Source organism: Nicotiana attenuata, unplaced genomic scaffold (assembly GCF_001879085.1).
Source record: "Nicotiana attenuata strain UT unplaced genomic scaffold, NIATTr2, whole genome shotgun sequence".
NCBI lineage: Eukaryota > Viridiplantae > Streptophyta > Magnoliopsida > Solanales > Solanaceae > Nicotiana > Nicotiana attenuata.
Genome location: NW_017672816.1, coordinates 69,217 through 84,046, shown reverse-complemented (window position 1 = coordinate 84,046; position 14,830 = coordinate 69,217). Strand labels below are relative to the sequence as shown.

At 39.9% G+C, this 14,830-nt stretch overlaps 1 protein-coding gene across 1 annotated transcript; it reads right to left on the bottom strand.

Annotated features, from left to right (window-relative positions):
* Positions 1-6,014: 6,014 nt before the first annotated feature.
* On the bottom strand, positions 6,015-14,017 carry LOC109214603 (alanine aminotransferase 2-like). Its single transcript, XM_019378541.1, has 15 exons — positions 13,587-14,017; positions 13,048-13,098; positions 12,842-12,892; positions 12,644-12,709; positions 12,511-12,572; positions 10,999-11,077; positions 10,813-10,917; positions 10,600-10,710; positions 10,231-10,368; positions 10,010-10,084; positions 9,705-9,825; positions 9,372-9,526; positions 8,934-9,008; positions 7,014-7,217; positions 6,015-6,425 (listed from the first exon to the last, which is right to left on the bottom strand). Exons 1-15 carry the CDS (start codon positions 13,821-13,823, stop codon positions 6,309-6,311), a joined length of 1,647 nt encoding a protein of 548 aa, XP_019234086.1. The 5' UTR covers positions 13,824-14,017; the 3' UTR covers positions 6,015-6,308.
* Between the last annotated feature and the right edge of the window lie 813 nt (positions 14,018-14,830).

Genomic DNA, 14,830 nt, shown 5'->3' with positions numbered 1-14,830 from the left:
ATGGGCTTCAACAGAAAGATGATGAGTTGACGAAGAAAGACGAAGAGCTAAGGGAGAGGGATGATGAGCTCATGAGAGCCATTTAGGTGCAGCGAGCTTGAGGCAGCTCTAAAGGCCAAGGAGGACGAGCTCGAGGTGAGCAAGGGGGTGATAGCTAAGAATGCTGACCTTCAAACGCAGGTGGCATCTTTAACTACTAAACTTGGGCAGAGGGAGGCGAAGGCTGTCGATCTAAAGGGCGAGTTGAGAGCCAAGGTCGAAAAATTGAATCGTGCCGAGAAAGGCAGAATAGCCGCTATGTCTGAGTGGCGGCCTTAGAAGATGCCCTCCGCGTTTGTAGGTCCGAGCGGGATAATAAGGCAGAGACATCGGCGCTTAAGGTGGAAAGGTTAGAAGAGCGGATCCAAGATCTGGAGGCGGAGTTGTCTAGATTGAACGATCAGGTTGTTTCCTTGAAGGCCGAGGAGGTACGACGGCAGTCATAACCGTCTACGTCTCATACTTCTGTCGATCCCGGTGTGCCGCGGGAGTTGTATAAGATGTGGGTTCATGCCGAGGCTCAACTTGACGTGTATAAGTCTTTGAAGGCCGTCGGGAAAATTCCTGAAGCAGAACTCGAGGGCATTTGTGTCAAGGCACGTACGGCCTGTGAAGCTTGTGGTTACGCCCCTGGTACACCTGTGGGGATGATGTTGACGACGATGCGGATAGGCTCGCCTCCAATTCTTCGTATGAGGATGAGTACGCCGATGAGGATGAAGCGGCGTAAAGCCGTTGTACTTAGTTTTTGTTTTGCTTTGCTATTTTTGTGAGGGCGTCTCTGGTCCCTTTTGTAAAAAGTATTGTAATTCAATAGTTGTAATGGAACAACTCCCTTTTTGCTATGTATTTCTTGATTTATGTTCTCTTTTATTTTTGCTATGTGGGGAAGTCCCTAATTTTTTGATGAGATCAACATTCGACACGGTCGAACATTGAAGATTTCGAGCGAGGTTGAATATTAAGTAGTTCGGGCGGGGTCAAATGTAGAGTAATTCGAGCGAAGCCGAATGTAGAGTAATTCAAGCGAGGTCGAATGTAAAGTAATTCGAGCGAAGTCGAATGTAAAGTAATTCGAGCGAGGTCGAATGTAGAGTAATTCGAGCGAAGTCGAATGTAAAGTAATTCGAGCGAAGTCGAATGTAAAGTAATTCGAATGAGGTCGAATGTAAAGTAATTCGAGCGAGGTCGAATGTAGAGTAATTCGAGCGAGGTCGAATGTAAAGTAATTCGAGCGAGGTCAAATGTAAAGTGTAAAAGGACTTGGTGGAGAGGGAAAAAACGCTGCTTTATTTCATTCATTGGAGAATATTACATGTTTCTTCTTGTTTCATACATATATTGGCGAAGTTCCCATGTATCCAGTCCCTTAATCGTTTGGCCTGGAGAAGCAATCGGCAGGCGGGGCGATGAATTATACTTGAACTTCGAGATGTCCCCTTTGTCGCCTCATTAAAAACCTCCTCGAGAAAACCCGTCCGGGACAAAACCCGGGTGAGGGAAAAAGAGTATGACGTGGAGGGCGTCTGTTTTCAGAAGTTCAATTACTTGAGATGGGCGACGTTCTAATTCTTTGTAGTAGCTTTCCCTCCATTGTTTCTAGTTGGAATGATCCTTTGTTTGCTGCTACCGTGATTTTCTATGGCACATCCCAATTGGTTCCTAGTTTGCCTTCTCTCGAATCTTTGCTCGCTTGTGTTTTGGCCTTGAGTATATAGTCTCCGACTTTGAGTGGTCGTACTTTGGCTTTTTTTTGTAGTACCGTTCTGCTTGTTGCTTTTGGGCTACCATTCTTATGTAAGCCATGTCTCTTCATTCCTCTGCTTCGTCGAGGTCTTATTTTCTGTTCTCGTCATTGCTTGGTCCGCTTTTGTTGGAGTATCTCAAACTGGGTTCCCCGACCTCGACTGGTATCATAGCGTCAGTCCCGTAGACTAGTGGATATGGCGTTTCTCCTATGCTTGTTTTTGGCGTGGTGCGGTATGCCCATAGTACTTCTAGTAGTAATTCCAACCATAGTCCCTTGGCGTCCTCAAGCTTTTTCTTTAAGATATTTAGTATTGTTTTGTTGGAGGATTCGGCCGAGCCGTTACCAGCAGGGTGATATGGCGTGGAGAGTAGTCGCTTGATGTGCCATTTTTCGAAGAACTCGACGGTCTTCTTTCCAATGAATTGGGGTCCGTTGTCACAACTGATTTCTTTGGGAATGCCGAAGCGGCATATGATGTTTCTCCATATGAATGCGATAACTTCCTGTTCGCGTATTTGGGTGAACGCACCTACTTCTACCCATTTGGAAAAATAGTCAGTTAAAACCAAAAGAATACGTACATTACCTCGCCCTGCTGAGAGGGGTCCGACGATGTCCATTCCCTATTTGATGAATGGCCATGGCGATGTAACAAAGTGGAGGTGTTCGCCCGCTTGGTGTATCATAGGAGCATATTTCTGGCACTGTTCGCACTTCTTGATGTAATCGGCGGCTTCCTTCTTCATTGTGGGCCAATAATAACCTGCTCGAATGAGGCATCTAACGAGGGGCCGATTGCTGGTATGGGCACCGCAGTGGCCTTCGTGTACTTCCTCGAGCACGCGTCTTCTTTGATTCGGCCCTAGGAATTTCACTAAGGGGCCCCCAAATGTTCTTTTGTATAGGTTGTGATTTATGATGTTGTACCCGGTCGCCTGCATTCGAAGCTTTTTGGCTTCCTTTTTGTCTACTGGGAGTACTCCTTCCTGCAAATATGTTACAATACGGTTGCGCCAATCCCAAGTCAAGTTTACAGAGTGTACCTCAAGTTGGTCTATTGATGAGTGGAGGAGGGTGACCACATTTTCCTTCGTGGTTTTTTTGTTGGCCGCTGCTAACTTGGCGAGACCGTCTGCCTCGATGTTTTGTGCTCGAGTTATCTGGTCGAGTCACATTCGTCGAATCTAGTAGCAGTTTATGAATTTCTTCCTGGTACTTTTGTAGCCTCTGCTCTTTGATTTGGAAAGTCCTTGTGACTTGGTTAACAACGAGTTGCGAGTCGCATCTTAGGACGACTCGTCGCGCTCCGTATTTGAGAGCTAGCTTTAATCCAGCAATTACGCCCACATACTCGGCCTCATTGTTAGTCATATCAGGACACCGTATATATTGGCGGATGACTTTTCCTGTTGGGACCTCGAGTACGAGTCCCAGTCCAGATCCTGACGCGTTGGATATGCCATCAGTGTATAGGACCCATAGGTCGGACAGACTGGATGAGGTGCGAGAAGTTTCTTGTTCGACCTCAGTCATTATATTGGCACTGAAATCGGCGACGAAGTCAGCGAGTAAACAAGACAACTTTTGTGAACAAAGATTAAATAACATGTGCTTGAATAAGATAATCAGTGAACAAGACAACTTTTGTATATTCTCTCAAGTCAACCTTTTACAATGTGTCTTTATCATAAAAATGAAGATCCCCTTTTTGTTCTCTTCCTCTTCCTATTTATAAGGGGTATTTCCAAGAAACCCTAAAAAGTACAAAATAAGGAATATTCAAAGGAATATTCCTTATGCCCATTTCTAAATCTATCCTGCCGTTATCTCTTTATTCCAGCTACTCGTCCCCGACAATAACCTTCCTGAGAACGGCCTCCCACTATTACGACGTGGTCGACCTTGTCCTCGATCTTGTTTATCTGCTGTTACCAGGTCGCCAAATTTAGACCAATACAGATCGTGCGATCGATATTCGGCAAAGGAAAAGAATCCTTAGGGCAGGCCTTGTTCAAGTCCTTATAGTCTTTGCATATTCTAAGTTTATTTCCCTTCTTAGGGACTACCACTACGTTTGCTAACCATTCGGGATATTTTACTTTTCGAATGGACCCTATTTTGAGAAGTTTGATTACCTCGTCCTTGATGAATGTATCCTTAACCTCGGACTGGGGTCTTCTCTTTTGCTTTACTGGACGGAACTTCGGGTCCAAGCTTAGTCGATGGGTGGTGATCTCTGGTAGGATCCCTGTCATATGGAGATGGAACCAAGCAAAACAATCTATGTTATCTAAAAGGAATTGAATATGTTTTTTCCTGAGCTCGGGAGTTAACCTCGTGCCTAGGTATACCTTTCGATCGGGCAGATGTTCGATCAATATGATTTGTTCCAGCTCTTCGACCGTTGACTTCGTTGTGTCAGAATCATCGGGGATTATGAAGGTTCGAGGTATCATATAATCATCATCCTCGAAATTTTCCTACTCCTCCGATCGGGCCGAAGCTTGTGATTGTGGTTGCTATTTAACTTCATGCTTTCCCTTTGACTCCGATACCTTTGTTGATGAAAGCGCCGATATCGGTATCACTTCGTCGATCGCAAACATTTCTTTGGCGACGAGTTGTTCGTTGTACACCGTTTTGACTCCTTCCGATGTTGGGAACTTCAGGACTTGATGAAGTGTCGAGGGCATTGCCCTCCTGTTATGGATCGAAGGCCTTATGAGCAGTGCGTTGTACCTCATGTCACCCTCGATCACATAAAATAATATGTGTTTTAAAACCCTCTTTATATAGTAGAGGAATCCTATTTAGGTACAATTCTAATTACAGAAGTAAATCCCACGATGGGCTAAATATCCGATCCTAAGTCGATACGTGCCAAGATTTTTGCCACGATCCTCGTCTAATCACGAATATCTCGGCTTTCTGTTATTCGACGCAACAGGCCTTCTTCGATCTTGTTTGATCTCTTTCTAGTTTTGGTCTCGGTCACGGCCGGCTTCGATCTTCATCGGCCGTTGATCCACGAGCTTACCAATCTGTCTCCGTACCATGCTCAGATATAAATGAGGCCGAGCCTTGATCTTCTGTCTCGACTTCGGTTAATCGTACAAAATTAGGCAAGCCCGATTTTGACCGTATACACACATCTAGGATTTACTTGTAGAACATATCAATAAAGATTTTGTACAAGATATAGTAAAATGTCCAAGCAGGAAATAAAAGAAATTGTGTTGCCAACATGCTTTCAATTGGTGACCGATTCTTTTCTAAACAGACTGCACTTAAGAATAAAATTCTGCTGCATATGCAAGCTATCATCAGAAACTTGATGAGTTAATTAAAAAAAGAGGTTAAAACGAATATTTTTCTTTGATCAATTACTTTCATTTGCAGGAAATATAACTTACCCACAAATCCAGAAGATGAAAGTAGCAGAAATGAGGATGTTGAGATGGATGTGTGGGCACACTAGGCTGGATAAGATTAGGAATGAAGATATTCGGGAGAAGGTGGGCGTGGCTCCGGTGGACGACAAGATGCGGGAAGCGCGTCTTAGGTGGTTCGGACACGTGAAGAGGAGAAGCCTAGATGCCCTGGTTAGGAGGTGTGAGCAGTTGGCTTTGACAGGTACGAGAAGAGGTAGAAGGCGGCCCAAGATGTATTGGGGCGAGGTGATCAGACATGACATGGCGCCTTCTACCTCTTCTCGTACAGGACATGGCGCGGCTCCGGATTTCCGAGTACATGGCTCTTGATAGGAAGGTGTGGAGGTCGAGCATTAGGGTTGTAGGTTAAAAGGGTAGTCGAGCAGTTTTCCTCTTTGTCCCAGTTTCCCTCTTTGTACCGCCGAGTATGATAGTGTTTTGTCTAGCACTGCTAGCGATTTATGTTGTGTTTCACACCTTTGCATAATACTTGTGTTACTGTTTTTCCATTTATTTGTTGTCTCTCACGTTGCTGATTATTTTTTGCGTTTTGTTGTCACAGATCTACTGTATCTGAGCTGAGGGTCTCCAGGAAACAGCCTCTCTACCCCCTCTAGGGTAGGGGTAAGGTCTGTATATACTCTACCCTCCTCAGACCCCACTGGTGGGATTTTACTAGGTTGTTGTTGTTGTTGTATAACTTACCCACAAAACTGGACTTGCTTAACTCGAGTATACCAAGTGAAAGTGACCAAGATTGCCTGCGTTATAAGCTTTGATTGTACAACGACCAATACGTTTAAATTTTGATTTACCATATTAACTTTGGCTAAAGCTTGACCTGTTTGGCATACAAAGCAATCTTCACATTGATGATCATCTAGAAGGAGAGAAGATCAATGTTAGGTCAAATACAAATAAAACAAGGGTAAACAACCCCCCAATTTGTAGTGCCAAACAATCCTATCAGTTTTCACTACTCAAGTACAACTGTTTCTGGTGAGGATGGAAATAGAACATACAAAGATGTGCTTATTCAAAATTTCTCTATAATCAGGGGCTGCAATAGAATGTACTCCTATGATTCCTTAGCCGCGGAATTCATCCATGAACTGCTTATGGAAATCTGTAAGACGAGATACAATAGCTGGTAGCTTCTCTTCCTGCGGTAATATTGTGCACCTAAAATGCCACGTTCCAGGACGCTGCACAGAAGCGACGAGCAAATACAACAGATTTAGTCAATACCACCAGTTCTCAATAAACAGTAGTGCAACAAATACCTCTTAGTTTTCAAACAATAAACAGTTTCTTCTCTATAGGAAAGTATTTCTTTTCTTATTAGTTTCTTCTATTAGTAAGCTGATTCTTTTTCAGTACTGCATTCTTTTCGTTCCTATGTCAGCTTCTAGCATCTAAAATTACAATAGAATGAAATTTTAACGTCTACCAGGTATGCAAACTAATCAGCATCTTGACAGAAGGAACGTTTCTCGAATCAGACAAACCTTGATTGCAAAAACAGTTGGTTTTTTCCTATAGAAACAATCCTCCAAAATTGTTCACCCAATTTGTTTTCGCAATTCATTTTTCATTAAACCCTTCTGAAGATAAAGATTATTGGTTCCCTTCTGAAGGTAAAGATATTCAAACTGTTTAGGAAATGTTTCTTAAGTTTTGTCTGTTGACGTTTAATCATCCAGGTGAAAGTTTTTTGGAAATTAGTGGTGACAGTTACCAACCATAATAATACTAGGAATAGCATGAAGCAGGTGGTAAAATATAACAATCACCTGGCCAAATCCAGACCCAGGGACAACAACAATTCCAGTGGCATTGAGGAGGCGTCGAGCATAAAAGGCATCTGGTGCAGTTTTAGCTTCTTCTGCTGCTTTTATTGCTTTAGCTGGTAAGTTAATACGTGGAAATAGATACATTGCGCCCTCTGCTTTATTGCATGTTACACCCTCCAAACTGTTGAATGCATCTTCTAGTGTCTGTTGACAAATTAGTCAAAAAAACTTGCCAAACAGAGGAGAAAAATAGAAAACGTACAATTGGACAGATAAAATTCGCCATAAGGAAGCAAAAAATTTAGATATACCATTTTTGAAACGGAAAAGGGCTAGATATGTGCCTGTACTATCGAAAAATAGTTATTAGTACCCCCCATTATACTATCATTCAATATCTACCCCTACCGTTACCCATTTTAATATTTCTGCCCCCACATTTGACGGAGTCGTGCCCTGCGTACATGTGGTAGTTTTTTAAGTATCCAGACCCATTTTCCATTTCAAACTAGTATCCGTACCCGTAACTCCAGACCCATTTACATTACCAGTGAACTACTTCTTTGCATTAGGTCTTTCTTTTACAAAATTCTCTCTCCTTTAAAACAAATATTTTTCACCGGCCTAAGCTAATCTAGTGCCATCAAAATTAGCACAGACAATTTAAGAAAGCAAAAACTAGATTATAGTTAATATGTATTAATGCTAAGCTAATCTAGCCATGAGTAAACAAAGACATGAAGTTAGAACACATTAAACTGCAATTGTAAAATCGCAGCAATTTTCAGAATTATGCAAAGTTCTTGAAGACAAACAATTGCTGTATTTTCCGCTCTCAAATGTCGACCAAATCTATTTCAAATTTGTCCCAAATAACCTTCCAATCTAGTTCAATCCCAAACTTCAAGGTTCAACAATGGCATTTCTGTTTTTTAAATTTTGTGAACCAATAGCTCTCGAAATTTTAGCAATGAGATTCTTCTTCTTCAATCCAAATTTCAACAGTGTACTAACAACTGAAGCTTGATAAACAATACTAATTACAATAGAAAGAACCAATTCGAACAAACATCAACGAAATTAAAATACCCAGTTCGTCTTTTTCGAGTTTAAACATCAAACCCACTTCTAAAATTCAAAGTTTGTTCGTCAATAGTGGATCTAAAATTTTCGCACAAACTCAAACTACTATCATCACAAAGAACTTGAAAGTTATTCAAATGTTCGAATACCAAATCGTCCAAACAATGAGCCACAATTTGAGTTTAAGTTTTCAGCTCCCAATTTGAAACACAACCAACTCTTAAAACTCAAACTTGAAATTTCTACTACGGATTTCCCCAAATACCGAAGTTAAAGAATTATCTGATTTCATTTTCTTTTTTTTTGAATCCAGCAGCCTTAGATGGGCTGAAACAGTTTCCTCCGTATAAACAATGGAGAATAACCATATGTATGGATTAAATTTCAGGTTCTTTTGGGGTGGGTTTGGATATCGGGTCGGGGCTGAACGGGTAGGGTAAAAGGGTAGATAGTTAGATTGTTTAAGATCGTGCCACGTGTCTTAAAGAAAGAGTCCGTTAGATGTGGGGGTAGAAATATTAAAATGGGTAACGGTAGGGGAAGATAGTGAAGGATAGTATAATGGAGGGTACTAATAACTAATTTTTGATAGTACAGGGACACATCTGACCCTTTTCCGTTTTTGAAAAGCTGAGATGAAACTCTAGAGGAAATTATTTTGGGTCAACTTTTTTTTGAGAAAATTTCAGCCATCATTTCTGCTACCTACTTTAACCAGCTCTTATTTTTGCAGATGCAAGGTTCAGTTCATGATACAAAAACAACTCCCACTACTTCACCAAAACAAACTAGTTTATTATTTAGTCACCACTAGTTGTATGTGCTGATGCTACTGACCTTTGCACGCCTTGCCAAGGATGAGAGTATAGCTTCTTTCTCAGCACTAAAAGACTCGTATGATTCATCACCCACCTGCAGAAATCAATAGAGCAGTCCTGTTAGTCAAGCATCTATAACACAGATACAAGGAACCTCACAACAAGCTTCTAAGTTTATAGTCAGAGCTGAGTGCATATCACTGTAGTGACATCTAATGTAGCTCACACCACATTAAAGAGTATGATACACATAGTAGATAAAATAAACCATTGAGGTACTCGTTCTGGTTATGGATTCTATAACTACCACTACCAAAATATTCGACTAATGAGGGTGGCAACCCCACTCCTATTAACAGCTGCACCTCAATCCCAAGCTATCTGGGGTCGTCTCAACATCAACTTTACTCCTATTGGGGAATGCAATGCCATATATTACACAAACAGCATTACCAACCTTTGGGGGGCTCATGACGAGGCTTGCAAGAATCTGACCAGAAATGTTGGAACACAGATTGACAGATGCCACTTTGTATATCTGTTCCCTTATCTCAGGGCTAAATCCAGTGACCTCCATGTAACCTCCTCGCTTTCCACACTCCCCATAAAATCCTAAAGCCAGAAGGAAAGTTAGCAACAGCCAAGGGTTAAAAGACACAAAAATCAGATGCATTTGTGAAAATGAAAACCCGCCCCTTTAATCCTTCTCCCCCGCAACTTCATAACATGCAGACAAACGAAAGAGAAAGACGACCAACAAGAGAGGATGGATGGAGGCAGTAATATCTACCTTTTGACACAGACTGAAAAGAAACTAAAGAGAGGTCCTTTTCTCCAAATCCCATAGAGCGCGCAATTTTCTTAAATGAGTGGAACTGCTTCTCAGGCACATAAACATTTTCCTGATACACCTGCATGAGTACGATAAGATATGAGAGGACTTACAATTTAGAATTAATTTCACAACACTCGTGAATGAAAATAAAATAAAATTGTGAACTCTCAAACAAGTGCAGAATCACTGGTAATTTCCCATGGAAGCAAAAGAATTTGTCATAATCAAGCAAAGAAGAATCCAGAGGGGAATAAACTCACTTCATCCGCCAGAAGAACAAGGCCTTCTTTCTTGCAGAATTCCACAATATCTCGTTGGTTGGCCTCAGCAAGAACCTAAGGTATACACAGAAAACTATTCATGCTATCTGTAATCATTCTAAAAAATTATTGGAAAGGGAAGACCAGTATTTTCCACCAGAGAAGGTTTTCGTTAAATGACGTAAATCAACGATGAGATCCAAAATATGATAAACCATTACCTGCCCAGTTGGGTTGCCTGGATTGATCACAACCAAAGCCCTAACATTAATACCCTTGGATTTTGCATTTTTTAGCTGATTCTCAAGCTCTGAGATCTCCAGTCCCCATCCTGTTTCTTCATCAAGATAATAGGGAACCTATAACACCAGATCAAAGCATACAATAAGAGGCTCCTGCATGGATTACCTTCAACTGAAGAGTAAGTCAATCAGGTCAGTTCGCATTAATAGTTTACAATAATCTCTTCCAGAAGTAAGTAGGTTACCTAGCCCATTAATTAATTTTTTTATAAGAGATCTAATAGTTGCATTCAAAGCCAACTATACAACTAGCACTGATCAACTTTAAACTGAAGCAAATGCACGTACGAGAGTGCCACCATGGAGGGCAATTGAAGCGGAATAAAGTGGATATTGGGGGATAGGGCAAAGAATTCCATCATTCTCTGACCCAATGAGCAACTGCATCATCATGTGAACCTGAATAGAAGATGAAGAACCAACATTATCAACATCTTGCTATTCTTTTAGTTACTTCTCTCAAAGCTGTACGAATAACTATTTGAGATCAAAATAATTTACCGCTGGGCTTGCACCATCAGTCAAGAAAATATCATTTGGATCAGCAGGGAAGCCATCACGAGCTTCAATGCCAGATGCGATTGTATCACGTAAGCCTTTGACGCCCTAGATTTAGCAAGCACAAGAGTAAGTTCTATGGTTATACTGGCTGCAAATCTAAGACAATACAATAGAAGATATAGTCACCTGACTGTGGCTGTATGCACCTGTAGCTCTGCCAGGAATTTGATCGAGGATCTGGAAAGCTCGTTCAATTGAATCCGCACTACAAAACAAAGAGAGAATGAAAGACATCACATAACAATTTCTTGCAGTTATCGACTGGTTCTATGAGACGTAGTTCAGAAATCTCCTTTCCCCATCATAGGGACAATGCTATTTAGAAAAATCCTGTAGAACATGGCTGAAGTTGATTCAAATTCTTCACCATATTCCTTTATTGGTAACCGATGTTTCAAACAAATGTCCATGCAAAAGGTTTTTGCTTCTATTTGGGTGCAAGTCATAATCAACACCATACTACTATTAAGGGAAAGGAAATGCTCAAAAAAAAAAGAACCTATCAATTGAAATATACAAACGTTTTGAAAACAAAAAGTGATTGGCTATAATTTAATGACACTGCATTGCACAGATTTCATAGAATACGGAAAAACTAAGAGTTTGATTATAGCCAATTGAATTTTTACTTTAGAAAAACCACAAAATGTGCCTACATTTTGAAGCTAAAACTGAAACAATACCCATAGGCACTAGGCACAAATAAAACAGATCAATTATCTAAATATGTTGACCATCAGAAATTTTAAGTTATCAACTTAGAGCTTCTCAATCATCACAACCTTACACGTCAGATTGATCTATTAGCTTAAAAGCCATACATTTCACTTTCGTCAGGCCTCAAGAACATTACTTGATATGCCAAGATGACACAAAACTCAAGTACATGTGATCTGACGGCAAGGGATTTATGATCATAAACCAACACTATAGCACTCCGGGCTATGCCTAATGTCCCGAGTTGCATGCTCCCTTTGAGCCTTGGGGACTTGCACTTTTTTGGTGTGCCCGGGGCATTCTATGGATAATGGACAAGGAGGAACTTCCAATTTGTGTGAAGAAGGAATGCAACATTAAAAGCAAACTGATATGGAGAGACGATTGCAACATTATCACCAACCTTATTAGCAAGCTAAATAATTGATCAGGACTTTGGGAGGCAAAAATAGATTTTGCGTTATATCTCTTTTATAAAAACTCTATTATCCTCGTGTGATACTAAAAAAAGGTAGTTGATTTTTCGAAAAGAAAATAAATGAGAACTTCGTAAAAATGCCACAAACATTTTATCATATATTGACGGCTCACTTCACCCTCATAGTTCACTTTTGATAACTTGCATCATATACAATAACATCACTTGGTTTTATAAGTTGGTCATTTGACTTCAAAAAATTAAAAAGAATACAATCATTAATATTTTATGCAAATTGTTTACCATTCAATATCAAGGACGAAGGCTTCCATCAGTAGCAGGAGATTTAACTGTACCATGTTTGAAACGTACAGGGGAATTCATTGGTTTTATGGAAATTAGTCATGTCAATTCCACTTCTTCAGAAATCAACAGAAACTAAGGTACATGAATTGTTTCATTGAGCTACAAGGTGCAGCGAGGTTGATAGACAAACTTCATACCTGAACAGGCCTTGTGTTTCACTTTTGTCCAAAATAACTGGATGGTCACATAATGCAAGGACCTAATAAAGGAAGACGTTGCTCGATGAGACAGAAAACAAACATAATCTAGAATCAAACAATTTATACCCACCTCCCTAAAGAAAGTAATAGGCTGCTGAGCCAAGGATTGAGGATTTCCAATATTGCAGTATAAGATCTGCATGAATTAGAGGAATGTAAGAAAAGATCAAGACAACAATAACACTCCAGGCCACCTATATTACGCTTTGTTACAAGGGACAGAAGAAAAATTCGTTAAAATCTGCAATATTATAACAAGAGTTGGTACCTCATCAAAGGGATGAGAGCCTGGATTATCCTTGAGGTCTTGCTGTAATTTCTGCATGACGATGCATCACAAAGGGAAACATACTTTTATTTGGATTTGTAAGATTAAGCATGCCCATAAAAATAATGGTGCAAGTGCAACTAACAAGATTCTGAAATTCAGATAGATAATTCCAGCTAGTGTACAAAATGGAGTTCCGAAACTACCTGAGCAAGGTTGACAATTTCTCCACGGACAGCATACTCACATTTCAAAACCTGAAACCAACAATAAGTTAAACTACATCAAGTAAGTTGACTCTAGAAACAACAGTAAAATCCTATATCAGAGAGGGCAAATACATAAAAAAGAACCTACTTTTGGAAAGATAGTAAAAAAAACGTCACACTCACCCCAGTAGTAGAAATTCTGTGACAGTTGCTACCAGGAAAATTAAAGTGGTCTAGAACTAGTGATAATAACCAAAAAAAACAGCCAAATAAAACACTGAATTGGTAGTTGGACCAAAATAGAGGAATTATGACCAAGAACCCATATTGGAACATATAGCATTAGTGAAAAGCAAAAAAGGGTACACGACGGAACCACTATTTTACCCTGAAAACTAATTAATTCTATTTGTAAGGAAATCAATTACTAGGAAACAATTGAAAATCACTAAATTGGGTCGAACAAAAAACCCGCAAGTCAAAAAGGGCAAAAACAGAAAAAACAAAATTCAAAAGTATAACAGCAGCTGAAATACCTTTGGATTAACGTTGTTAAGAGTAACCGGAGTAGATGAATAATCGGAAGCCATTGAATCAGAAGCGGAGGGGTGAAGAGTGGACAAAAAACGAAGAACAGAAGCTGATTGAGAAGGTGAGGGTAATGGGGAAGAAGTGTGGCGTTGTAACACGTAAGTAGTAGTACAAGGAGAAGAATAGGTGGTCCTGGTTTTAGTGATGAGATTTTTGGCTTTTTCAGCTACGAATCTCCGCATTCTGGAATTGTGATTAACTTTATTGAAAGAACAATGGGCGGAGAGTTAAACAGCGGTTAAAGTCTTAATATTCCAAGAACCAAATCCACAAATCCAGTGCTTTTTGACTTACTGCCCACGTTACAACATTGGCTTAGAATTAGCACGAAAAACTCTGACAAATGTTGTTGTGGTAGAAGTAGCTCGTGTATTCTGACTCATTGATATAGCATCCGCCGCCCACTGTATCTGTATTTTACTTGTAGTAGTAGTATTTTATTACCGTCGTTTTGTCCTTTCACATAAAATACCTCGTCAATTGTCCTAAATTACAGCAGTAAAAATTGCACCTCAACTTCAAATTAGTTGAAAAGACATACAAAATCTCTAATTTATTCTGGCTTCTTTTAAACGCATTATTTTCCACAATATTCAATAATTTAAAATTTACTAGTATTTTGACTTAATCATGAGACTGTAAAAAATACAGGATTTTCCGTCATAACTTAAAAGGAAGAAAAACGTATACTCAATACCAAGTTCATATTGGAATAGGTTTTGTTAATCTAGTCAAATTTGGTCCGTAGTATTATAAATAGGGGTATTATTACTTATTTTCTTGTATAGACATTCAAGAATTTCTAAGTTCTAAAAAAGCCTCCTACCATGTTCTCTCTAGTTTGATAAATTTCTTCTATATAACCTTAATTGAGCTTTTACTTGTACCTAAATTGTTATTCGGGGTAGTGACTCAGATTTCTTCCACCTGTTGTTGTTTAGAAGGAATTTTTGGATTCTATATTTTTTTTAATTCCGGCTTCTGCTCGTAGGAGCGAGAAATAGGAAAGTGAATTCAAAAATATGAGATTAGGTAGAGAAGGAGTAGAATATGAATCCGCCGGTTTGGGAAGGTCTATGAGTTACGCCGCAATGTGTGCTTCTTTAACCTCAATTCCAGTCATTCCTCCAATCTTGGTTTTAAGTTGTTGAAAAAGCATGGCTAGAGAGAAGGAACTGGACTTGGCATT

Excerpts from the sequence above, each read along its gene's own strand:
- LOC109214603 (XM_019378541.1), bottom strand. The coding sequence starts at position 13,823 with ATGCGGAGATTCGTAGCTGAAAAAGCCAAAAATCTCATCACTAAAACC. Across the intron at positions 13,099-13,586 it reads TTAACAACGTTAATCCAAAG|GTTTTGAAATGTGAGTATGC; the intron begins GTATTTCAGCTG and ends TGTTGGTTTCAG. Across the intron at positions 12,893-13,047 it reads AAATTGTCAACCTTGCTCAG|AAATTACAGCAAGACCTCAA; the intron begins GTAGTTTCGGAA and ends ATCGTCATGCAG.